Source organism: Anser brachyrhynchus (assembly GCF_964034855.1).
Source record: "Anser brachyrhynchus genome assembly, chromosome: 9".
NCBI classification, from domain to species: Eukaryota; Metazoa; Chordata; class Aves; order Anseriformes; family Anatidae; genus Anser; species Anser brachyrhynchus.
This window is the reverse complement of record NC_137703.1, coordinates 21,782,944-21,808,610: the sequence shown is the minus strand read 5'-3', so window position 1 is coordinate 21,808,610 and position 25,667 is coordinate 21,782,944. Positions and strand designations below refer to the sequence as shown.

General features: G+C 43.4%; 1 protein-coding gene across 11 annotated transcripts in view; it reads left to right on the top strand.

Annotated features, from left to right (window-relative positions):
- PAX3 (paired box 3) overlaps positions 1-25,667 on the top strand; it is a 78,521-nt gene that overhangs the window by 31,206 nt on the left and 21,648 nt on the right. For 8 of the 11 annotated variants that reach the window (XM_080603734.1, XM_080603729.1, XM_080603730.1 and 5 more), the window contains one exon: positions 19,477-19,676. In XM_080603734.1, coding sequence (XP_080459860.1) covers positions 19,477-19,676 — 200 coding nt within the window. Of the gene's footprint in view, positions 1-1,501; positions 8,777-8,885; positions 9,596-19,476; positions 19,677-25,667 lie in introns of those variants that run through there. The other 3 variants (XM_080603732.1, XR_013954679.1, XM_080603737.1) reach the window with 3 other exon arrangements.

The window sequence follows — 25,667 nt, the reverse complement described above, 5'->3', positions numbered from 1 at the left end:
TAGCAAGAAAACAGAGCAGATCTAAGAATATAACATCATAATTGCTGAGGCTGTACTGCATTTTATGAACAAAAATAAAGGTTAGTTGCTTCGTTTTGCTAAAACCCCTCATTTACTGTGTCCCAGTGCTCCTTGAGACTGGAGGCCTTTTATTTGATGGTGTTCCTTACCAGACGCTGATTGCTATAATGCTATGTGTGCGACGTACACTTGATACATCATCTAAGTGCTGGAAAGCGGTCGTTCTCTTTGTGCGATCTCTCAGTCCTGATGTAAACCAGGCAGAAGTGCAGCAATTCCTGCCATAATGTAACATGATTCCAGGAATTAGAAATTTCCATCTCGGAATGTACCAGGAAGCGGCAGCGTGCCTCGGCTGGCGGGGATGGGCTGGCAGCAGGCTCCAGCCCTCTTTTAGCACACCAAGTGTGTGTGTATCTGCTAAAAGCGAGGGTACGGAAGGCATGAATGTGCGCATATGTATAATTACAAAAATAAATGTGCTTTTCTGCATCTACACAAAAATTAAATTTCTCTTTTCAAGAAGCGAGTCCAAAAATCTGAAGCTTTGGCCAGAAGCTGGCAATGCCTGCCTGAGCCGAGGGGCCGGATCCTGCTGCTCTGGGAGCTGTTTTGCCACCAGCTTTCGTGGCTCCTGGATTGCAGCTGGAGAGTGCTGTGAAGTTATCCAAAAAGAGCTGTGAAGCTGCAGAAATTCACAGATAAATCTGAAAAGCAGTGCACAAATGGAAGCTTTTTAGAATATATTATTGTTCTTGGGGCACTTTTTTAAAAGTGTAGGGGCACTTGGGTACTACTGGTAGTCTTACAAAGCTTGAAAACAAAGGATTAAACTCTGAAGGAGTATCTTTATCTGTTTTCTGTAGGTTAGAAAGCCACTAAATGAAATAAGCATCTGTTATAACCAAATTCAAATGAGAACAAGTTAAAAAGACAAGAGAAATGCTTAATAAAACATGACCAAAATTAATTATTACTAGAAAATAAGTTTTTTCCACTTGCAAACAATTGACGGGGCTTAGGAATCAAGTCTGGGGTCAAAGGGTCTTGATGGCCAAGTCAAAGGGCACCCAGAGATGTATATTAATGCATGTCAGCTTCTAGATCCTGGAGTCAAGCAGTAGTTCATAAAAGAAACAAGGCATCTTAAGAAGAAGTGTTATTAGCAAACATCAGGTCAAAGTTTATCTTTGGGTCAGTGTGTACTGGAGGGTCACCCATTCACTTGCCAGATGCAGGCCTTATCCGTAAAGCTGCCTCAGTGCAAGGTGTTGAGGGAAAATAGAAATATCTTAAGATTATTAAGATTAAACTGCAGAAACCGGGTAATTTCTCAGAACACTTTGCAAGGTTGAGACTTACATTGAGGGATCCTTAATGGAGAAAAGGAAAATGGAGAGTGGATTTAAAATATTTTTGTTTGGTTTGTTTCTACCATTTTTAATCAAAAACTAAAACAGACTTTTGTTTGGACGTACAGGATTCTCTGCAATGTCTTTGCACTCTATCCTGAGTCAGAGCCGGTGCTCTCGGGGAAAGACGTGGCTTTCTTTTGAAAGAACCCGTACAGCCAATGTCAGCCCCTTTGATGTGGAGGTATTGTAAATCTTTCCACGTGATTCTTCCTGGAAGCCATGCATTTCCTAAGAAGCGTGTTGACCAGTTCATCCCATTTACAACGCCACTTCTGCCACTCTGCTTTCTCCTCTTCCCACCGCCTTGGGTGTGGGAACCCCGGCGCCCAGGGCAGCCGCGGCTGGGGGCGCAGCGCGACGCAGCCCGGAGGAATGCTCCTGCTGTGCCGGCACACACAAAGGCTGCCTGCTTGCTTTGACAAGCCCATGCTGCAGAAAATCCTGGCGATCTTTTGTGCTTCGTGATGTAGGCTCGGTTTAGTTCCACGCTAAGATGCTCCCCCATTGAACCAAGTGGGGGGAAAAAAATGTGGAATACGCTTCTTTTAAATACTGTTTTTCTGATGCCTTTAGCAGGCAATTTGCCTGGCTTGCTGAAGAGATCAGTTTGAACGTTGTGACTCTGGTTATGCTTTAAGGGGGAAGAGAAGAGCATAGCTGTAGGAATAATAAATATGATTGCATTTTAATCGCTATTCACTGCAAACATAATGCAGTTTAGCAAACAATGTGCAATGGTAACCAGGTGTTTCTGAGAACCAATGTGACAAGAAGCAGTGATTTTTTACTTACATAGTGTGAATATTGTAGCATTTAGTACATAATGTTGTACACTGGAAAGTCCTGGGCTCCAAAGACATCTATTAGCACAACGGAAAGCCCTGACGGGCTCATGAAAACAGCAATGTGTTTGCTGCTCTTCGGAGCAGTAGCACCAGAATGGTTCCAGGCTCTTAATCAAGCCTTTCGGTACTTCTTGCTTTTCGGATTTTGTGTCAGTGAAGTATAGGAGGAAAGTCACAAGAAAAAAGCTTGAGCCATAACAGACAAGCTTCAATTTTTTTTTGTAGATGAAATATGTTTCCTTTTGGGCCCTGGCAGTTGGACAAAGCAGACTTTTCTCGGGAGCACATGATGTCTGCTAGGAGAGGTTTCCTGACTCCGACTAGAATTCCTGGTTAGAAGTAGAGGGAAAATGTGCCTGTCCTCTCTGACATAAACAGGGCAGCTCCCTGCCTTCAGGAGCGCTCCCATGGCCCCAAGGGAAAAGCTGTAACTGGACATCTCTGGGTCCTCTCGAGTTCCTCTGCCTCAGCTGTGTGGCTGCTCTCTGTTGGGCACTGGGGCGTTTGCCTGCAGTGTGGGGGAGTCAAGCTCGGACGTTTGGGTTTGGGGGAGAGAAATGTAGACTGGTTTTGTTTGTTTGTTTTTGGTGGTAGTGGGGAACTCGGTTGGGTTTTGTTCTGTTTGGTTCTAAGCACTCATTGGACCTTTCTGAGAGTGGAAATGGAGAAGCAGCTACTGCGGGGCAGGCATGTGCTCATCCCCGCTCTCAGACTGTCCAGTGCGCAGTCGTTCTCCGCTCGGAGGCATCCTGAACGAGTGCCACAGCCACGCGCCTGTCCCTCCACAGAGAGATGCTTCCCTCTTTCCATTTTTCGTGAAAGGCTTTAACAAGATTTTATTTTTCCGCTAGCATGGAATGGGGGAGGAAGGGGGGAGAAAGCTTGGAACGAGAAATGTGAAACGAGGAGAAGGGGAAATATTCCTGTCCTCACCAAGCTGCAACCATGGTCTGAAAGCATGAAATGACATGAATTAGAAACATACCCAAATGACAGAGCAGCCGAACCTTTGCTGGTATAATCTGTCATGGCTCCACTGAAGTTAATTTGAAAGTCTGTCTGTTCCTAAATAGGTGCAAAGGCCTTCCAATGAATTGTGTGTTACCATAGGAAATCATATTAAAGGGAATGGCATTTTAGGAGTCTGTAAGTCTTCACTTTTAATGGTAGCTGCATTGAGTTTGATATAAACACTCAAAAGAACTTGCAGGATTGTCTTTAACTTTGTTTGTGAGAATATCCATGCTGCTAAACTGAGTTTAAGCCTTGTAAAATAGTTTGCACTAGAGCTGGGTCCTGACGGAGCTCTGCTGATTGCTGGAGGCTGAGAACTCAACCCGATTTTTGGGGAAAAAAAAAGCTGCAGGTGGGGCGCAGAATTCAAGAGGCCAGCTTGGGGTGGGAGGTTGTTCAGCGTGTTGGTGGACTCGAAGGCTGAGGAGGAGGAGGGTGGGAAACTTGGTTCCTTCAGGCACTCAGAAGGATCAAATATGCTTCTAATTCTCTCTCCCTACGTGTTGCAATAACAAACTAAGCCCTGGGATTTATCAGAAAAGAACTAGGACCTTATCTTGCTCCTAATGAAGCCAATGGCAACATTAGTTTACTGCAAGATGATGCCCACTAATGTAATAAACAATTACTTTAAAAGAGGAAAACAACTGAATGCCAATTAAGACAAGCATCAGAATAACAGTGTTCCATTTTTCCACTGTACAGAGAATGATTTATGGCCAAAGGATTACTTCTGAAATTGTTTTGAATTCTGCCCTTTAACTTATTAAATGAATCCTTCTTAGAAACTTGATTGCTAATTCACTTTAATTTAAAAAAGCCCCACTGTCTTCTTTGGATGTAGGCAGAGCCCTCAGGGGTCTATAAAACTGTCAATATGGCTGTTAATTTGGGTTTTCTTTTTTTCCTTATGGCTGCAAGCTTAATTGTAAGAGCTGGGAAGATGCCACGGTTTTGGTTTGCACAGGCTCAAACAGTGTCTTATGGGTTGCAGAGCCCTCCACGAGTCATAGGGACCCTCTTGCTGCTGCTGCCACCATGTCAAGTTGGAAAACCTGCAAAAATCTGGGGAGGAGCAGGGGGTTGCTGGTCCCACCTGGTTTTCATGCTGGAATTGGAGGTGGACAAGAACGAAGTGCCTTAGTCCAAACATCCCTCAGCTTTGGGTGGGTCTGGATCCAGATCAGAATCTGAACTTTTTGTGCCTCAGGCTTGTCTCTAATTGAAGCCATACAAAACCACACATTTCACATGACTTTGATGCAAAACCATAAATAGGCCCATTTTTTATTCAAAACAAAGTCCAGGCTTGCTTAAAAAGATCACAAACCTTCTGCTGAACCTTGATGGTCCCAGGTTGTAACGAAAATTCAAGTCTTAAACGTAATAGTGTTCCTGGAGGGAAAGATGCTTCTTTTTGTCATGGTAAATGTGACTGCTCTGAGACAGGCAATGGTGTCCACTCATTGCAAGTTATCTCAGAAGATGGTCCAGACTCTTCCTCACACAGGCCCTGACTCAAATTATTTTTCTTGTTTTAGATTCTGATCAAAATTTGCAATGGTACAATAATAATGTGAAGATTTTAGCAATGTAAATTTGCTGCTTCAGCAGAATAACATGATGGTTTGTAACTTTAACAGCAAATGGAAGCTTTTCTTTGGAGATCACGACCTGAGCTCTTGCTGTGAAGTTATTCACTCCACATATTGGCTAACCTGTTTGTATATGATGATATAAGTTAGAATCAAATGAACATCGACCAGAGCATAGCCTGGGTCAAAGTTTGTTTGAAGGGTACTATTTGGTAACTACGCTTAGACCAGGATTTGGAAAATCTAATGTGAATAAAGTACTTGTCACTGAAAACCTTAGAAACATTTCCAGGATATCTGTTGCTGGGCCATTTTTTGTCATTTCTATTGCTTTGGTAAGCAGGAGCCCTGCTCACGGCCTGCCACTGTGCTGGGAGCTGAACAAGATGGAAAGGACCTGCTGACGTAGGCACACGGTGCTCCACAAGTGCTTAGACTTCAAAGCAGGGGTGGAGGCTCCTGGGCTCTGATCAGCAGCGGGCTCAGCGCGCTGGTACCCGCGCTGCAGCACATACGTTTCTAAGCTGTCGCAGCAACAAAGGCTCTGTTTGATCCTATCAAATTAAATGTCTGTCCTGACAGTGAGTGCTTTTGGCCTCTGCTGTGAGCCCAAAGATGCATTACATGCTACCAGGGACAGAAACACTGATCCCCTGGCTAACGGTGGGTGAACGCAAAATGTCTGCATACGCAGACCTTGCAGGGTTGTGCTCCCGCACTTGTGGTTTGTGCTCCCTGTCGGCAGCATTAAACCTGGGGCCCTGCATCTCATTCCCCTGCTTATCTAATAATAAAAAGGAAGCCACTTAGAAAAGCTGCAAAAAGCTCATGCCGTAGTTGGTCTGGTTTCCTTTGCAGACGCAGGAGGCTGGCTTGTTCTGTTCTGTCTCTTCCCCACTGTGCGGAGTTCGCTCTGGCAGGCTCCCCCTGCACATTGGTGGCATCTGTCAGGCCCCATCGCTGGGCTCTGTCTAGCCATATTGCAGGCCAAGGTTTGACTTCCTAATCTGCATTTAATGCTTTGATGTGGCTCTCTGCAGGACTTGACCAAAGCAGGCAGAGAATTGCATCTCACAATCCTGAGGGTGCGAATTGGGGGAAAAACTAACATTTTCAACTTGCGGTCAAATAAACTTAAACAGGGCTTGATTTTTGCTGAAATTCAGTGGGTGTTGAATACTTGTCTTTTTTTAAACTTCTTAGAAAATCCCACCAAAATACATACTGCTAGGTACACATATGTAGGAGGGAGCAGCCTATGTTACTGATTGCACTGCTTGCAGTACTCATCTTGGGGGGCTTTCTATTTCAGGTTTGACTGACAAGCCTAGATGTGCCTCTCACATAGCCCGACCCAGGCTCCCACTGGAGGACCTGTTTATGTCCGCCTAGGAAATCTCTCTCATCACATGTTTTATTATGGAGCTATTAAGGCTCTTACTTTTGGTGTTAGGGGGCACCCAGCATCACATGTATGAGTTCTGCAAGCTGCGGTGCTTGCAGTCATGTACGAGTGGAACAAATAGGGATTTCAGCTCAGTGGTGCCATAGCACTGGAAGGCAAGATGAAGCAGGAGACAGAACTTTTACAGCTAGATAGCTGATATAAAGCTTTTCCCAGATCTTTTTTCATCTCTTCCCCTCCCCCTGTAATGCTGAGGACCTGTGGGAAACTGAGAGAACCTTAAAATAGATGCTATCAATTAACCCTACAGCCTAGAAATTTAAGATAGCTGATTTTACAGAGATCAAAGATTGTAGCTAAGAAACTAGGCATTTTAACAACTTTTCTGAATTCATGGGTTTGCATCTAGGCAACTTTTTTCTAGTTTTAAATATAGCAAATCTGTTTGGGGCAATTTTCACTTTTATATTGTAGGATTTGCCCTTTTTCTGGAGGTTAAAACCATCAGCTGTAATTAAGCCATTGATTTGTCAGTGTGTAGAAGATCATCTACCAGTGAACTCCTCTTCATGGTCCAGAAAAAAACAGGTTGTTTCATTGGGTTCCCAGCTGGAGGAAAAAACAAATGAAATAAAATTAAAGGACATACACCTTGTGTCTTGCGTGCATGGAAACTCCTGATACCTGGGGGTGATGGAGGGCTAGTAAGTATATGTAAGTCACGTTTAAGGTACATGTTTTCTGTTTAGATGATCGAGTGAATTTGTTGTTCAAACTCTGGGTGCCTGTGCTGCAGGGATTCTGCATGCAATGTGTGCAGATCAGCACTGCCTTGGGCTGTGTCCTCGGGTTATAAATGGTCCTACAGCACGCGTCTGCCTTTGTGAAATTAAAACTGCCTTTTTTTCTCTCCTAGTTTTCGTACTAGATGGTTGCTACCATTGGCCTTAACAGAAGGTGTATGTTGTCTTTGTACATTTGTTTGCAGCCTATGCACTGTTGTGTGCTGTGTTGCATGTTCATACTCTGTATGTAAGGTGTTCCAGCTGCATGTTTTGACCATCGGTATGTCGAGGGTATGTGTAGCATGTTTTGTGCTACTTAGGTCTCTGGAAACTAACTGAGGTGGGATGAGAACAGAATCATGGAATACAATCAGGAGGAGAAGTTAATGAGGACTGGGGATCTGGCACCTTGGGTTGCACATCTTGGGTGTTGGACCTGGGCAGTTGTAATTGCAGCTGGGGGTGCAGGAGTTGTCCCACCAACCTGAGGTGTAGCAGAGGCGTAGTACTGCATCTATACAGCTTCGTGCTTGCTGATAAATACAGGGTAGATCAGCTAAATGGCCCAAAGCAGCCTCAAATCCATGAGACTGTTAGAAACTGAACCACTGTCTAAGCCCCAGTCTAATATTTTATCCCTCTGCTCAGGCTTTTCAGTATTCCTATTTATTTAAAGGCTTATCTAACACTTTTGAGGAAAATCACTGGATCTTCTTGTATTCCTCTATTTGGCACCAAGGCAGAGAAAGCTGGGAAAGAGACAACATACTTACAGCAACTTAAGCTCTGTAATTTAAATTACTGAAAATAAGAACAAAATGACAAAAAAAAAGCAATCTAGACAACTCTCGTCACAGGCCTTTGCCAAAAGCCGCGCAGTAGCTGGGGCTGACCCTGCCTCGGCTGCCTGGGCAGTGCAGCAGCAGGTGGGGCAGCGCCTGGGGGAATTGTATTTTGTAATACACAGAAGGCAATTCCCAGTCCCCAAGATGGGAGAGGCCTTATTTGTTGTTTAATTTGCTCAGTTTGACTTAATTTGTTTAATTTACACCTTTCTGGGAAATGTTTTGCAGTCAATTTTTCTCCAGACCTGCTTAAAATCGTAGTTCTATTTACACAGCTAAGAAAATACTAAGTGCCATGGTGAAGTCTGCTATAATTACATAGTGAAGGCAATAGTTGGACTATTTATATGGGCTTAGTAATGCAAGTATTAAGTTGTGCTCTGTGCACACTGTGGATTGCATGCCTATCAACACACACATTTGGTGTCTAATTGTTTTAAATCTCTGTTAATGTCAGAGTCATAAAAAGGGGCTTGATGTCAATTAAAGCTTTATCTTATTTTGATTCCATGAACAAATATTCCTTTAAAGTAAGTTATATTGGGGGAGGAAGAAGAAAGAAACAATAGCTCATAATTTTAGTGTCTGTGCAAAGCCTGCAGGACACACCAGCAGGCATCCTGCTGTTTCAGTCTTTGTTTCACACCAATGAAGGAATCTTTAAGAAAAGCCAGTGTGTGTGTTTATCTCGCAGACTTGGTGCAGTTATTTTTTCAGTTTCTAATTCAGAGAGACAGTTATAAATTTATTGTTTATATCTGTAGGGGTTTCAAAGCAGATGATGTAAGTGTGAATATGTTTAGTCAAATAATTCTTGACATCTCTGCCATTAGGCATTCACCAGTGACCATCATTCTTGTAGGTTTTCAAGAGCGTTTATCAGAATCTGTCAACAAGTAGTAAATGAGGTCAAATGTATGGCAATTAAATATGTCTGGCAGAGAATGGATCATGAGTGACTCCCAGCTGGACAACTCTTCCATGCCGCAAAGGTGCTGCGGGGATGGCTGCAGCCCAGCATGGTGCATCGGTCCCGTCCACTGACTCTGCTGGGGTTGGCTGATGTTGGGCTTTGCTCTGTATTTTGGTTTGTTTGTTTTAACTGGACAGAAGAAGTGTGGGGTTTGTCTTGGAAATTAAGCTCTCCATGTTTCTTTTGAACAAATAGCAAGTCGTATGCCTTCCTTCATTACCAGCAAGTTGAAGTGTTAATCTTTTATAGCACCGTGCATGTGCAAATAATTTTTTTATCACCTAGATTTCGGTTGTCTCGATGTCTGCCTTAGAAAATGTCTTGCTTTGATTTGTCTTGTCCATTCAGTGTCTGTATGATGGCAACAGTAAGGTTAGGGGGCATCATCTGCAAGCTGTGATGGCTGCTGTGAGGTTTGTTTGCTTGCACACCCAGCCAGAGTGGTCTTGGTTGTGCGTAGGTGTTGCCTGGTGAGCTCCCAGGTGACAGTCAGTGGGAAGGGTAATTAGAGGATTACACTCATGTCATCATGTGCTCCATGGGGCAAGAGAACAGGAGAATCTGCAGGTGTCTGACTTTTGCATGGCCCCAACTTAATTACTGTAGCAGCATCATAGGGTGTATAATGAATGAAACGAGACTGATCCAGGCAGTCTCCTGCACCACCGAGTCCTTCACCTCCATGCTGGCAGCCAAGGTAGGAGCAGGGAATGAAAAGGTCAGGAAGTAGCACAAGGGGGTGCTGAGCACCCTACTGCTATCCTGTTGTAACAGTGAAAAGGGTCCTTTCATCCCAAATACTGGAACAACCATAAGCGTAGAGACTGTCTTTGGCCAGTGAGACTGGAGGGCTCAGTACCCAGGTCCACGAGGGATGATGATGGACTTTGCAGTCAGCACCTCAATTCTTATGTAGCTGTCACAGAAAAATTTGGCTGGAAAAGAGGCATTTGGCAGTAGTAGGCAGTACATTGGAAAATAAATTACAGGAATAGATCTAGTGAAAGAAGTAATTTTTTCTCTATCGACTGAAGTCTAGAAAACAACAACAAAAAATATTAGCAGTTTTGGATTTCCACTACAAAATATAGCAAACTTTTTGCGAAGTAAAGCAATTTCTTGAGGAAACTGAGTACGCAATGACAAAACCCAAAATTGTTAAAAAAAAAAAAAAAAAAAAGCCATCCCAAGCTCTGAGAGTGATAGACATGATCGTATAATTCAGTCATGTTCTGCAGTAGGTAAAAGTGTCTTAAGGTTTGAGTGGCTGCAGCTTTGGGTTTAGGAAGAGATCATAGCTTTGATTTCCCATAGAGACTTGAGAGGACTGTGGTGTTGACAAGGAGCTGAAACTACCTACAGCTTGCTCTGTCAGCGCTGTTTCAGATCAAGGATGGTTTTAATACAGGTGCTAGAGCTAGCTGAAAGATATAGAAAATGTATTAAATGTATTAAAACATTCTCAATACTTTTTACTGTAAATATTAATATTTTCAATATTTTCTTTCAAAATGTTTCGGTCATGTTAAAGTTGGCTAAAACCCAGTGAAGCAATGCAGAGCTATTTTTGAAAAATGCTTGTAAACCCTTTTTGTCTTGATGTGCCCAGTAAGTTTGATAACTTAAGGGATTTTGGTTATCTGTGTTCTTTTCTTTTTTTTTTTTTCAAGAAATTGAATCAAATATAGTTTATAGATTTTTTCCTTCTAAGAATCCATGCTGCCTATGCAGTGAGAGATTGCTGACAGCTTAATTATTTGCCTTGCTTTAACTCACTAATACAGTCTTGTTATTTATCTAGAGACTCCTTCATTTGCTTTATTTTATTTCTCAGCTGACAAATTCCATCTCCCAGGATACTCAATGTTTTCAGTCTTAATTGGTTACCAATCAGCTCTTCCATCAGCTGATACCAGCTTGAAGACTTGTTGCCAGTCCCTTAGTATGTTCTGTGAATTGTGCAAGAGAGATTTATCTTTCCTCTCAAGTCTTCCCGTGTTTTAAAGTATTGCCTAAAATTCCAATTTTCTCAAAGCTTGTTGAGAGTGACCCTCATTTGGATTTGAGTATTTAGTTACCTTCACCTTCTCATAAATTTTGTAAATTTAGGGGGCAAAATTGTTCTTTCATGTTGAGCCTTGTGGAAAACTTTCCTTGAAATCTCATAGTGATTTTTGAGAGAAGACAAGATGTTGCAATACTTAAACACAAGGTTGATGTTCTCAGTGTTACCATGGTTTGCTTCCCGTGGGAAGGATCGGCAAAGCTCCCAGATGTAGGCACTCGTGAGCTCCTGGCAAAAGTCAGTGGGATGTGTTTGTGATGCCTCTTCATGCTCGCAGAAGTCCCTCCTCTCACAGTCAATAGGACGTATTCAGAGATGGTCTGGAGTGACTCAGAGCCCAGTGACAGTGAGAACATCAGTTTGTCCCGGAGCACTTTATAACACCCGGGGCCCTCACGGTGCCTGCTCTCCGTGTGAACTTCTTCCCTGGGATCTGCGAAGATGCACGTGAGATTGAGCAAGGGGCCAAATCTTGCCTGGATCCAACTTTGCTCTTCCACCAGTGGAAACACCAAAGTAGTCCTTTAAGGCTGGTGGATAAGAACTGCTCAGCCAGCAAGGCAGTCTGGTTTTTTGGGGGGGCTGTTGGAGAAGCTGAATACTTATTTAGTTGTGAATCTTGAGCTCACCCTGGTGTGGGCACCAGCCTCCAAAACCGCAGGGAAAGGCCCCACAGGCTGCACCAGTTTTACCCCAAAATGTGTTATTTTTTGTTTTGGGTAGTGTGTGTAGAGCTGGCTGAGGACCTGACTTGCCTTGGCCTAAGTCAGGAGGGGAGGACTGGATTTTGTGACCTCCCTTAGCAGGTGCCCTGGGCTGGGAACTTGCTAGCGTTAGCCGGTGAGTGCATGTGTGTGCTGCCTGTGCAATAACAGTACCTGAGTGCTAACGGCAGTTCCTTTATGTTTAGTGTGCAGCATAAAATAGTAATAATTTCCGGTGCACATTTACAGCAGTGAAACTTCAGAGCAGGATCGGGGCCACGTGCAAAGCTGCCAAGTACTTTAATGTTACTTGTATCAACAAAACAAATATCTTTTAGAAGAGGAGGTGGGGGAATAAGAAGAGATTTTTGTAGCTGTTGTATTTGCTGTTTCCTCTTCCCTTCCTTTCACTCTAGAAATTCCTTATCCTTTCATGCACAGTTGAGAATTAGCCATTTATTCTTAGTGCTGGTGATGCAGTCTTTGATATTTAAAATGGAATGTGTTCCTTTTTGATGCTCTGTGGTTTTGAATGAAGTACATGCTAGCAGATTAATGGTGCAGAACAGTTAGATACTGACCATTTTTTTTCCTTTCCATATTATTTCATCATTCATAAAAAAAAAAGAAATTAAAAAAAAAACATTTTTAAAAAGAGACTGTAAATTAACTATTGCTTGTGTGGTAAAATTGTTTTCACAGTGTTGTCATTCTCTTCTAAGTTGAAATCATTGAATAGCTATGAGCTGTCACACTTTTTGTAAGTTATAACTGCATCAAGCTGTGCTGACAAAATGTCCCTTCATAACTGTTAATATGCATTGTCATTTTAAGCATGAAACAGTTTAGCTAATGATTTATCTCTTATAATGCAGCACTTGGGGCAGCTGTATGATTTGTCTCTTTAGCAAGTCAAGTAATTTCTTTAACAAAATGTTAAGCACAGATGGGCCATAGGCTGTCAGTTAACCATTATTGTGCATGCATCTGCTTGCCTTCAATGCACTGTTTTATGTATTCAGCCACTTACTTAGGCACAGCTCTCTGAAAAGCGGAACCTACTCTGATTGGCAAATAAAATGTTCATTTGTCTCTTCTTCCTATTGTTTTGTTTTGGTAACACATGTCAGCAGCTCAATTACCCAGTTCATTAACAGCTCCCAATGGACATGATGGCCAACCCATGATAAGGAGGGCGATTGTGGCACATATGGTCAATAATAGCCTGTCTCTTGGTAATTGTAAATAAAAGTCACTGTTGGCCATTTCCTTTTACTGCAGCTACTGCTTTCCTTTTCACTTCAGCTACCGCTTTCCTTTTCACTTCGCTGTACAAAGCACATTTCTCAATGTGAATCAGACCAACCAAAATCAAAATACCATCCACTCCTCTCCACAACCTCACTTATATTGCTGCTGTGGTTGTTTTTGCCTTTCTTTGCTGACTTTCCAGCTTGCAGCTCACGGGAGACGCAGTTGCTCTTTGCCAATTCCGTTAACCGATTAATTACTCTTATTAATCAGTTTACTTAAACAGCAACATATTTTCTTCCCATTTCTCTCATTCTCTCAGTGAAGACTTTTGTAAAGTGCCTGTGGAGTTTAAAAAAGCCATTTACAATGTTTTTGTAAGCATGCCCTTTGCAAATAGCAGCGGTTTTCAAAGGGGGAATTGAAGTGTGACTTAATCCTTGTTAGATGAGTGAAATTCATGTCTAGAGCAGAGGGTTGCTTTTGGGTTTCGTTTCTTGTTTTTAAATATATCATAGTCACAATGCCAGTAAAAAAGGTTAAAAGAAATTTTACTACTTATTAGAGTTTCACATCTTATCAAATATTCTGTTGCTTTCTAGCAAGACTGAGAATTGTTTTTCACACACTTTCTGATCCTAAATTTTCACTTTTTTAACAGGAACTTGTAGTAGCATTAGCATATTTTATCTTAACCACACTGAAGTCTTTTGTATCTTCTTGTTTTGTTCATCGTTTTTTAAAATTTGCTTTTCGGTCAAAGCAGAGCAGTTAACTCTAACTGCTAACAAATTCTGGGCTATGACCTATTAGGGTGAAATTTGGGGTGCCGCATCTCCCAGTGAACTGGATAAAATTGCAGCTTGGGATCCTGGAAAACTTGCTAAAAGTGCCTCGGGGGGAGCACTGCAACCCTCAGTTTCGGGGTGCTTTTTTAGGCATAGGGACATGCTCGATCTTCGATAAGGGGTTCGGCAGCTGTTGGTCCAAAACAACTTGCAGGTGGCTGGACGGCGACTGCAGACCTCCAACACCCGTCCCCGCTGCCAGCCATGTTCCTAGCAGGCCTGTAGCCTCCACCCGGGGCCGCGGGCACCTGGGGAGTTGTTGCGTGTCAGGCTTTATTTGTCCGGGTTTGATCAGCACGGGCCTGGCAGGCCGCACGCTCTGCTCGGCCTGGTGGCCCCTTGCTGCGGTGGGGAGGAGGCAGAGGGGAGCCTGGCGTCGCCTTTCTGCGGAAAGCGGAGGGCCGCTGTGCTGGCAGAGAGGCGGTTGCTCGACTCTGGAGCCTTAATTTTATTTTGTATGCAAATGCAAGCCTGCCCCTAAACTGGGAGGGAGGGATGGAGGGGAGGGGGGAAAGGAGGATGCTGGTAGGAAGTAAAGATGCAGTTTTATTTTCTTGTGGACTTTACTCTGAGGGAAGAAATGTGTGTTTCTGGTCCATCGGCTGCTGTAGTGCCCACTGCCGAAAGCCTGCCCCAGCTCAAGCGAGGGTCTAAGCACTGCGGGCTTCTGCGGGGAGCACCAGGGTGAACCTTGCGGCCTGACCTCCCGATGGCTTCCCCCTTCTCCATCCCTTTCCCCTCCAGTTCCTCAGCCGCACCACTCGTGCTGTGTCCGGGCCCTGGTGCGGGCAGGGGTCTCGCGGGGCCGCATCCAGGTGCCATTTTGGGGCTGGGGAGCGTGGATTAACCCCTGCTGTGCGTCCCCTTCCCCCGGCCGCCCTGCCCGGCCCCCCGCCTGCCCCCGGCCGCCTCCTTTGTGCCGCCCGCATCCTGCCAGGCAGGTGTCAGAGCCCTGAATGCGGGCTAGGGCCCTGCTGATGGATACCACAGATGGAGCGTGGAAATCGGCAGAATGGGCCTCAGCCACAGGCCATTTCTTAGGACCCAACAAAAGCCTCCAAATAAGTCAACAAAAATCCCAAAGATCACAAAGAGAAAGTGTCATTTGTCATTTGCCGCGGGTCCCTGTGGGGGCGGCGGCCCCGCCGCGTTCCTCCTCGCCTGCACCCGAGCCGACACGACGGAGGTCACCAGCGTCCCTTCCCTCCCACCCGGACGGCAGCCACGGGTCCCCACGAGCCCTGCCACCGGCACGTGACGAGGCGCCGGGAAGGCGGCCTGCGGGGCGAGGGAGTGCTGTGTGAACGGAGGAAGGCCAGCAAAGCGGCCAGCAGCCACCCTGCCGCTCGTGACTCGTTATCCCGTCTTGTTCTAGAGAGACCTGTGGCTAGTCAGAATTTATCCAGCAGCTTCCCTGCTTTCGAAGAAAAGGCTGTGGGGAAAAAAAAATTAAACACTTTTACGGTGCCCAAATGGCTGCCGGAGAAGCTGTGCCTTCACAGGTCGCAGGAAGGTTGGGTTTGTGGCGTGTGGTGTGCTGCATCCATATGTATGGCTTTTAAATGGTTGTCATGTTTTTGTTATTTAATTATTCAAATGAAATGTCTTGCTGAGAGGAAAAACAATCCAGGGAATGACCTCTTGTGCGTTATTTTGTTGTTCGGTTTTTGCCCCGACATGTCTATTTACAGTGTTTGGAAAACCGATAATTGCAAAATTCCACGTGACCAAACGCCTGTGAAGCTGAGCAGGGACTTCTTCATGTTGTAGTGCTAACTGGGATGCAGCCTCTCCTCAGGCCACCAGACAGGTCACGAAGGGCCAAGGGACAAATAATTGCTCTTTAATGCTGTAATTCCTTCTTTAATTAAACTTAATGGCTCAGCTACTGGCGGTGCTTTTGGCTGCAGCTCCCATTTTCTCGGTGTGGTGAGGAGGGAAGCTGCGAGCCCTGCGCACGGTGAGTCTCCTTCTTTCCCCTTTATAGCCCGCAGGGCTGGAGTACTGGGATCATTAGGACAAATGTAAAGGCTAGTGATATGTGTGATGTGGCTCTGTGGAGGTGGTGGAGAAGGAAATAACCCAGCTAAAATCTGGACACCTTTTCCTATGCTGAACAGTGTCTTATTACACCATGGAAGTCGGTGCATCTATTAGAGAGATGCTGCTTAGCAAAAGAGACGTAGACTCTGGCTGTAGAACAGATGTAAAATAATTACTGCTGTTTTACAGGCTGAGGTGTGTCCAATTTGTGTGCTCAGCCAATACTCTGATAGGATTCTCACCTATATAAAAGTTTAATAATAGTAAGAAAAGATAAGGATAAAAACTTCCCTGGAACTAATCCTTGTTAAAAACACTTCATAGCAAACAAAAATAGCGTAGTCTGTCACACAGACATGTAACTATCATTTGAGATTACATTTGTCTGATTTTTAATATTGTGGATCAGACAAGACAAAGGAACTCAGTGTTTTCAATAAAGCTGCTCGTGGTAGCCAGGTCTGGTAAAGGGTAATACTGATGAAATCAGAGGGATATGAAAGCCGTTTAATTTGATATGCATTTTCTCCCTACTTTAGTTTTTATTACTTTATCTCTAAATGTTAGCATCTGTGTAAGACACATTGTCTGGCTCTTGGATACTTTGCTCAGTGTTTTCTGACTTTATCTTTGTCCATTTCATATACTGCTTAATGAAATGTAAAGCTAAAATGAAATCAAGTCAGTGTTTTGTTCTCATTGCTGCAGGAATACAGGGTGCAGGGAAACATCACAAGATTTTGCTATGTCTTCATAAAACATTTTTAGAAAGATCATTATAAGCCTCCTGACACCCCCACCCAGTCAGCGAGGGCATTCAGGTCAGAAACGTGGCAATAAATATCCACTCTAAGCTGCACAGTTTAAGCTGGCTCTTTACAGGCACGTATGTAGGTGCCTGACAAAGTCCCCCCATGCACCCTGCTGTGACTGAGCAGCATCTCACCCTGGACTGGGGGGGCTGCGTGGGGCCCATGGTGCCGGCTGTGGTGCTTCCCCGTCCCCCATAAAAACCCCTGCAGGGCAAGCGCTGCTCCGGGTCGGGGTGCTCGGCGCCATGTCTTTGCATCTTTGCTCCGCCGTCAGGGCTGTGCCTGCCTTCAGGCGATCTGCTCTGCAGAGATCTTTCAGAAGTACAGTGCCCTGCTGCTCCAGCTTGCCTCAAGTCTGCTTTTCAAAAAACGAGCAGGAGCAGAACAAAACCCAGAGGAGCCCTTGCCTGACCCAGGCGGTAAGGGCAGAAGAGAGTGGTGCAGCTGCGTGTGGGTGCCATAGGTATCTGAGGCTAACGTGGAGAAATGATTTAAAAAAATAAAAAAAAAAAGCCCTGTATCTTTTTATTTTTAATTGTATTTTTGAACACCAGCATGAAGCTATCATGTAGCTTGGCAGTTGGAGGAAAGCAGGTGCTGATTCACTTGGGTTGGGGCTCCAACTGAGATTTGGGATTTGTCACCAACTCCTTGTGTTATGTTTATTTTGGGATACCCTAGAATTGCTTGTTTTATAGGGCATGAACTTGAACTACTTGGGACTGGATGCTTGTGCTGATTCCCCTTAGTCATCAGGGCCAATATTCTCCAGAACAGCTAAATCCAGTCTTACTTGGGGCAAAACTTTCGCACAAGCAATAGAGAGATGGATGTTCTCACAGTGCATTTATGTTGAGCTCTGTGGGAGTTTCTCCTGATGTCCTGTGTATGTCGGGTCCAAAATATTTATGGTGTCTGGACAATGAAGATATCTTTCACATAAGAGCCTCTTGGCTAGAGTAATTACTCTTTTTTTTTTTTTTTAATGCAGAAATTCATAAACTCTTCAGCTGAGCTGCTTATAAAAGAACTTTGTCTTTCTCATGCTGTAGGACTAAATAAACAGATTAGGTGTATTTATTAGTTCAAACAGCTTGAGTGAAATTGGAAATGTAAGATAGCTAGTACTGAAGAAGGTGGGGGGGTTTAGCTGCAGCTTGAGGAAGAGTGATTTCTGTTCTGGCTTTCTGTTCTCAGCTACTTTCAAATAATCATGTAAGAAGATTATTTTAAATCAATGTCCATGTCAATAATTTATTTAGAATTATTGAAGCAGTAGAAGTAATACTTGCATTTCAACAGAACAAGCAGTTTCAGCATCGCTGGGGAGTGTCTGCCCTCTTTAGGTGGTTTCCCTTGAAGTCTTGGGGAATAAGGGGAACACTTGTTGCCTGGGACAGCGGCAGATGCAAGTGAAGACTGGCTTTGAAAATCTGTTTTTTTGGTTCATTATGGCTTGCTAGGGAAAGAAAATGTGGTTGGGTGCTGTAGGAGTCTTTGCTGCCTTCACAACTGTAGCTATGGGTTCAGCCCAGCCAGGCTGTAGCTGGAGCACATTCGATTACCAGGGAGCACAGCTTGAAGCTCTCGTGGGCACTGAGATCGCTCCACGACTTCTCCTGTAAGGCTGGAGAGTTGTCCTCCAGCTCACAGCATGGGCTGGGACAGAGGTCCTGGGAACCTGAAGCGTATCCTAGGGGATGGACATGCTGTACACGGTCTGTTTCTTTATGACTTTCCTTAAGCACCTGCTTGGGGCACGGTGAGAGGGACCTGTGGTCCAGCACTGAGAGGCTGGTCTGCACGCGTGTCCCGGGAGCCATCAGCACACACCTGCATCCGCCTGTAGCCACGGCCTATTCTGGAAAGCCTCCCTAGGCTAGGAGGACAAATCATGAAATGTTAGGTGAAGGAACCGATGCAGCCTGTTCTGTATTTCAGTTCTGGTTGTCACATATGCTGGTATCTCCTTGCATTAGTGACTGGAAGAGTTGAGCCAAAATAAATTATTGCTCCGAGCTGGTTTTACAGGAATTCTCTGTACACCATGTCTTTTTTTTTTTTTTTTTTTTTTTTTTTGAATTAACATTTTTCTGGACTGTTCTGAGGTTGTTAGCTGGTCCTAAGACAGGCAAGTAAGTTGCAAGAGAAGGAACATTTAAATACCCATTAAACATGGAAGTACCATTCAGAGTATAGGATAAATACTAAACAAGACATAAAGTAAATATAATTGAAGAAACCAATTCTCCTAAATTCAAATATTGTATATTAGAATATTATATTCAACACTTTTTCAAAGTGTTGTGATGTTGTAATCACTTCTGTAACTATTTCAGCAGTAAGGTTTCACTGCTGGATCTATAGGGAAAGTCACGTGCACGTGCATCCACAGTGTAAGGCTGTTTAAGTTACAACACGCACACTGGTGTGACAGATATTTGCGTATGTTTAGCAGTTAAAGGAATAGAAGGAGGTTGTATCATTTGGATCTAAGCAGAACTGTGTATGGTTTTAAATACTTGGAAACCATTGGAGGAGTTAAAACAAATTGAATAATTCATCCATTCAATCAGAAAGATTTCTAGAGGTCCTTAAACATTCTTGGGTCAGAGAAATGTGATAAACTCATAGCTGAACTTTTTATAATTCTTTTTGTTTGAGCACACTTGCACAGTGGAATATTTAACTCTGATTTGTTTCTCACTTTTTGCGGTTTTGAAGTTTGGCACTCAGTTCTGAGTCATGGGAAGAAAAAACAGCTTTTCCATATAAGATTATTTCATAAAATCTTTTGATTACTTTTTTTCCTCAACTAAAGATAATTTATTTTTTTAATTTCTTTTGACCATCAGCACCCCAGTCTGATGAAGGCTCTGACATTGATTCTGAACCAGACTTACCTTTAAAAAGAAAGCAGCGTCGTAGCAGGACAACCTTCACAGCAGAGCAACTGGAAGAGCTGGAAAGAGCTTTTGAGAGGACACACTACCCTGACATTTATACTCGGGAAGAACTTGCGCAAAGAGCCAAACTCACGGAGGCTCGAGTTCAGGTATGTATTTAAAAGCTGCCTAACAAGGGGAATTTCCTTTCCTATTAGCATGGCAGTCCTTTTATATTCTCACACGATCCTGTTCTAAATTAGAAGGAAAACCTGAAGCCATGTTGTTTACAACCTTAGGGGTTTCTACATCTGTACATGGACAGTGATTTTCCAACTTTTTAAAACAACTGCTTTGAAAAACATTTTTTTTGTGTTTTCCCCAGTAATTGTTCCATACCTACCATAAATACAATACCGAGTCTTTAGAGAAGGTCTATTATCCCAGTTTGTTTATTTTATGCATTTGACAGCACTCTGCATATAATCAGTTCAGCTGTTGTGCCAGTTTATAGTTATTTAACTGATTTCATCTGTTGTTGTTTGGGTCTTTCAGGCATTAACAGAGGATAGAAAAACATTTTAAAAAGGACAATGTGTTTATAGAGCTGTGCGAGTGAGCAGAATAACTAGTGCAGTACCTATAGTTTATGTTTAGGTTAGCTTTTGAAGTTGATTTAAACCTTGTAATATCTCTCTTATCCCCACTGTCATTTTAATTCAAAACAAAATAAACCCTCAAATAACTGTTAGGTCTTCACAACTTCATGTAGATCTGGATTGTCTAAAACAAGCTAAAGTGCTGGAGGAGTAAATCATGGACTTGATTTAGATTAAAAAAAAAAAAAAAAGCATGAACCTGGGTTTTCAGATGTCCAAAATGCTCAAATAGTAGCTAAATAATTCTGGAATAAACTGCAGCCAGGAGTTCAGGTTCACACTAAGATCTGCTCTGTTTCACAACACAGAAGTGTGTCCTGTGAGATGTTTAATACCACAGGCGGAATCCTCCACTGCTCTGGTGCTCTTTCACTAATCGACATGCGAGAGTCATTTGAAAAAGCGTGTCCAGCTTAAATCAGTCTGAGGTGCACATGTTTGTAAGCAAAGGTGCGGTTGGGTGACAAGCAAAGTGAGTGGTAGCTTGTGATCTAACCAAGGATCCAGGTGGGTTTGGCTGCTTTGGTGAAATTGTTTTTGTGCTTTGACCCTTTGAAGCTCAGCCTGAGGCATTCAGACTCTAGAAACTGAAATAGGCTGATCCAAAATATCCCTCTGACCTTTTAAGACAAGGATGCCTATTGCAGCCTGCCTGTATTTACTGACTATCCGTCTCAAAAGATCCTGACTCTGTCACTTTTACCTGATAAATGTTTTTGCAGAAGACTTCAGACCAAATTTCTTGCAAGTGTTTGTTATGACTGTGAGAGAAAATCAGATGTATGGATGAATTTGTCTGGAGGGCAAACTCAGTGGTGCATGACTCTCTTCTTAACTTGTTTACTAAGTAAAATGCTTGCAAAACAGCTTCGTATATAGACTTGGGCCAGGTAAGACCAAATCAAGCCCTGGGAATCCTTCATGCACTAACATAATATAGATAACTTCCTACAGACATACCGTTACCAAAACGAACGGGATCTAGGATATGATGTTTTAGGCTATGTTAGCCTCAGTGGAAAGATACGATAAAATGAAAAAGACCTTGTTCATGTTTTTCTAAATCAATGACCCACAGCTAGAAGAAAAGCAGAACTCTCATTAACATAACAGCTGTCTTAATGTGGCTTTAACCCTGTGACTTTTTACATTCCTTATGGCTTCCTTGGTTCCCTTGAGACGCATCTTGTCTCACACCACTGCTATGATCTACAGCCACACGAATTCCCCAGTACCTCTGACATATGGATATTTTACCTAACCCAGCATGGAAGAAAGTTCCCAGTCAATCAATGATTAAAATACCAGAACAAAACCTTTCTGGATTAAAGATGAGCTGGGGCTGAAGTAGCCAGCCTGTGGGTAGCTTCCTAGTGCACTCCATCTGTCTGGTACCCTTGGAGGCTGGCAGAGTGCTTTAGCAGTGGATTAAGGAATACAGGATTTTCCTTATCAGCATTCAGCACCTCTCTACAGCCCCTGAAAATAGCCACTTATGATGGGCACGAAATAAAAGATGACCTGTGGAAAGAAATAACCTTAAGAGACTTGAGCCTGAGAGGGCTGGATAGCCATACTGATGTAGCATTCAAGCTTTCTTAGTCACACTTCTGTTTTGGTAACAGTATGACGGAGATCAGAGAGAACAAATTTTATATGGTCATATACACAAAGATCTCTTTGACTACTTCCAGATCAAGCGTTATGTACAAGAGCTGGCTCTTTGCAGCCCGAGTCCGGGTAAACCCAGAAAATTCTTTTCTTCTCTTGAGATTTTCTAATGGGGTTGGCTTTAAGGACTGATCTTGCAGATTGCATTGCCTGGGAAGCTATTTAATTAATATTTAACTGATTACAACTGGACCAATGGACTATTCTCTCAGTCCCTCCATGTTTTCCTTTTTCTATCCTGCTAGCCCCGTGCTCCCCCTTTCCTTCGATTCCCCGAGGGGATCTCTGAACACCCACGAAAGGAAGAGTCTTAAACCTCCTAACCATCTATTTTCTCATTTCCCACTGTTGAAGGGTAACCAAATGCATGTTTCTGAGCTGGTTGGTTGGAGGGGGGTGGGGAAAACCACCTCTGGGCTGAGATCAAATTTAGAACATTTCAGCCCCTAAGGGGAATTTTTTGAAAGCTACAAGCAACTGAAAACAGATTTTACACTGTGAATGTTATTTGTGTACTTAAATTGTGGGGACAGGAAAGGCTTTTGGGGGAAGAAACGTTGAAACAAACTCCACGTTGCAAGAATCACAAGTACTATAATTATCACAAGTACTTCAGCACTGAGTGTAATAAAGCGTTAAAATGCTCCCTGTGATTCCTCCTGCCGTGCCTTTGTGCTCAAGGACACTGTGAGTCTCTCCCTTGTGTCTGAGCCTGGATGTCACGTGGAGACAGGGCAACCTCCTCCCCTGCCTCTTCCAGAGGCACCCGGCTCTGTTCTGCACATTAGATGCAGCAGGAAGGGAAAAGTTCTTTGGCGTTGTGCATTTATCAGAGGCAATTCCAAAACTTAAGTCCCCAAGGTCTAGAATGACCCTTTAAAAAAAAAAGTGATGCTCTTTAACATGAAGTTAAAACTTCACATATTGTGAGTTAAAATCACAAACGTGCAGTGCTTTACTGGTCCAGTTAAAAAACTCGTTAAAACCATTAAGTCAGAGTGTAGGCCCTTAGTGTCTCTGGCATACTTTTACTGAATTAATCTGGAGGCTAATTCCAGAAGTGAAATTTTCTGTAGATAAAGATCATGGGCTCTTTCTGAGCTTCAGAGAAGTGCAGTTATGGTTTCTTCTAACAAACAGTGCATAAGGACTGAAGTGGGTAGCATCTTCTCTGGCCATCTCCTGATTCCTGCATCAGGCCTATTTTTAGACCTGAATGAACTGGGCGAGCTCTGGCAGCAGTTTGGAGCCTGCTTCAGACTGGTGGTGAAAAGTGTTTAATGTCATTTTTCGGTTCTAAACCTGGTTTAAGAGCAGCCTGGGGCGCACAGCGTGTGCCCAGAGCCTCCTTGCTGGCTGGCGGCAGGGAGGGAGGTGGTGCTCAGTGTTGGTGCTCTGGGCAGCCCGCTGAGCCTTCAGGTTTGCTGTGTGGCAAGCGAAAGGCCAGCAGCCTGACTTGGCTGACAGGGACCGGCTGGTCAGACCCATCGTTTTGGGCTGCGTGTTGAAGGCAGGCCTCCTGGATTAACAGAAACGAGACTCGCACGTTGGGCCGCGTGGGGATGTGTGCCCCGCTGCGTGGCACAGCACGGGGCAGCAGGTCCTGCCGTGCTGGCTCCTGGCCCGGGCTGGTTGCAGCTGCATCTGCTGCCCCTCCAGCACCTCCGCTGCCTCCTGGCCCCTGCCCCGAGCAGGGAGTGCAGCAGTCCTGGTTAACCCCAAAAGGCCACGGGGGAAATTAGTTTGGACTCTTTTAGTCCATGAATAATGCTGAAAAAGCAGGGGAAAGTGGGGAAGAATTCTGAAACATGAATACATCCTGCCTGGAAAGGCTTTTCTAGGCCAAATCCCAGGTTTAAATTGTTTTGATTGAAAACTTTCAAAAAGAAAAATATGATTTAACAGAAGTGTGTCTGACTGGCTACTATGATGGGGTTGAATATTCGCATATCAAACTCATAGTAAATGTGTTAGCTTTTGTAAAAAGCTTATCACAGCCTCAGCAAATAGAAATCCCACGAGCTCAAAGTCCTGAGTAGCTGGAAGAAAAACTGTAAAAATATTTTCTTTAGTGCTGTGCTTGCATATTGTTTTCTTTGTTTCACTGTGGCACAAGGAAGGGAAGAGAAGGGTTTTGGAGAAGACGACAGGGGGGCAAAGGTGAGAGAAGCAATGATGACTTTTAAGCTACTAGCAAGATTTGAGAGCTCTGAAGTCCAATCTCTTCAATCTCTTAGCTTTAAAAGTCTCTTCTCAGGGACAAACAGTGAAAAGCATTCACTGGGAAATCATGGGAGAAAGAGGACCTCTGCCAAAAAAAAAAAAGTCTTTATTTGCACTCAGCTCTTCTGAAATGGTTTGAGCTTGTACTTCAGCTGCATGGTCCTATGGGGAGATGGGATAAAGGAATGTGGGACAGATTCAGAGGCACTTAAGACCTCTCAATAGATCTTTACAGTTATTTCTAATGTGGTTTATGGAAAATTTATAGTGTCTCTTTTTTCAGCCTGTCCTTCTTGCATCATGTATAGGACACAGAAAGAAAATGCTGTGTGCGTTCTTGTAGTAGATAACCCTGTAATTGCATATTTTTTTTCCTGGGGTAAAGGAGGAATTCATATGGGTAAATTATTCAACTACAAACACATGCAGGCCCAAGAAGACATTTATAAATATAAAGGAGAAGAAAGGATGTGATTTTGATTCTATTTTTCAGGTCTCTGCTGCCTGAGGGCTCAAATTAGTGGCGCTTTAATTTATAAATACACAGTTCAATGTGCTTATTCGTCAATATCTTGCAGAACTCAGCTGCAGTGTTTAGTAGTAGTTGTGCAGGACTGAGTCTGCCTTTCAGAGAAATGTATGAGAGTTGAGTATTTTGGATCACACTGGGAGAAGGTTGCAAGTCATTCCCTTTGGCACAGCCTAGTGGTTTTTCTTTTTTTGGGGGGGCGATGGTGCATGGTTTTTGGAGGGGGGAAGATGTTATTTATTTTTTACTTGCTTGTTTTAAAAGAACTCAGGTTTCCATCACATTGCTAATGCAGCATGATGATCCCCATCCCTGCCAACAGCAGTGGAGTTTTCCCTTTAGCCTCTCCCCATCGGAAGGCAGCTCCACTGCTTCTGATATCCCCCCAGATGGGTCCCCAGATGCATCCAGAACTCCTGCTTCCAGGACAATAGGACGTGGTTTTGGACACGTGGACTTTCGGGTGGGGATTATGGTGGGGAAGAGGCAGATACCATGAAAAATATTGTAAGGCAAAAGGGGGGAAATAAATCAAAAAACAACAAGCAACCACCACCCTTTGGCTAAAAATAGAAATGCCATTAACAATACATCAGTCTTTTGATTTTGTGTGTTTTTGGCACTCATGCTTGCAATGGTCAAGACTGAGTTTTAACAAAATATCCATGGGTTTCCTGCAAAATTCACATCTCAAATGTTTTGCCTTGGCAGTTCAGAGATCTTTTTGCCTTAAAAGCACATAGAACACTTTGTGTTTATGATCAGACTGTTGAAATGTCAAGGCTAATTACGCTAGTGTGCTCCCAAGTGAATAAATGCATCTTTTAAAGAGTATCCTGTTGAGATCAATGAAATAAGATGCTGGCATGATCACTTGCAAACTACTTAAAGCAAAAATGATAATAAAAAGCAGGATCTAAATATTAGAAAATAGAGAAGGAAGAAACCTATTAGGTCACTTAATACATTCAACACCAGTGCAATATATATATATATATATATATATAATTATTATATTTGTTGAATATTATATATTGCATAGTGATTTCTTTTTGGTCAGTCCAGTCAGTTCTAGATGC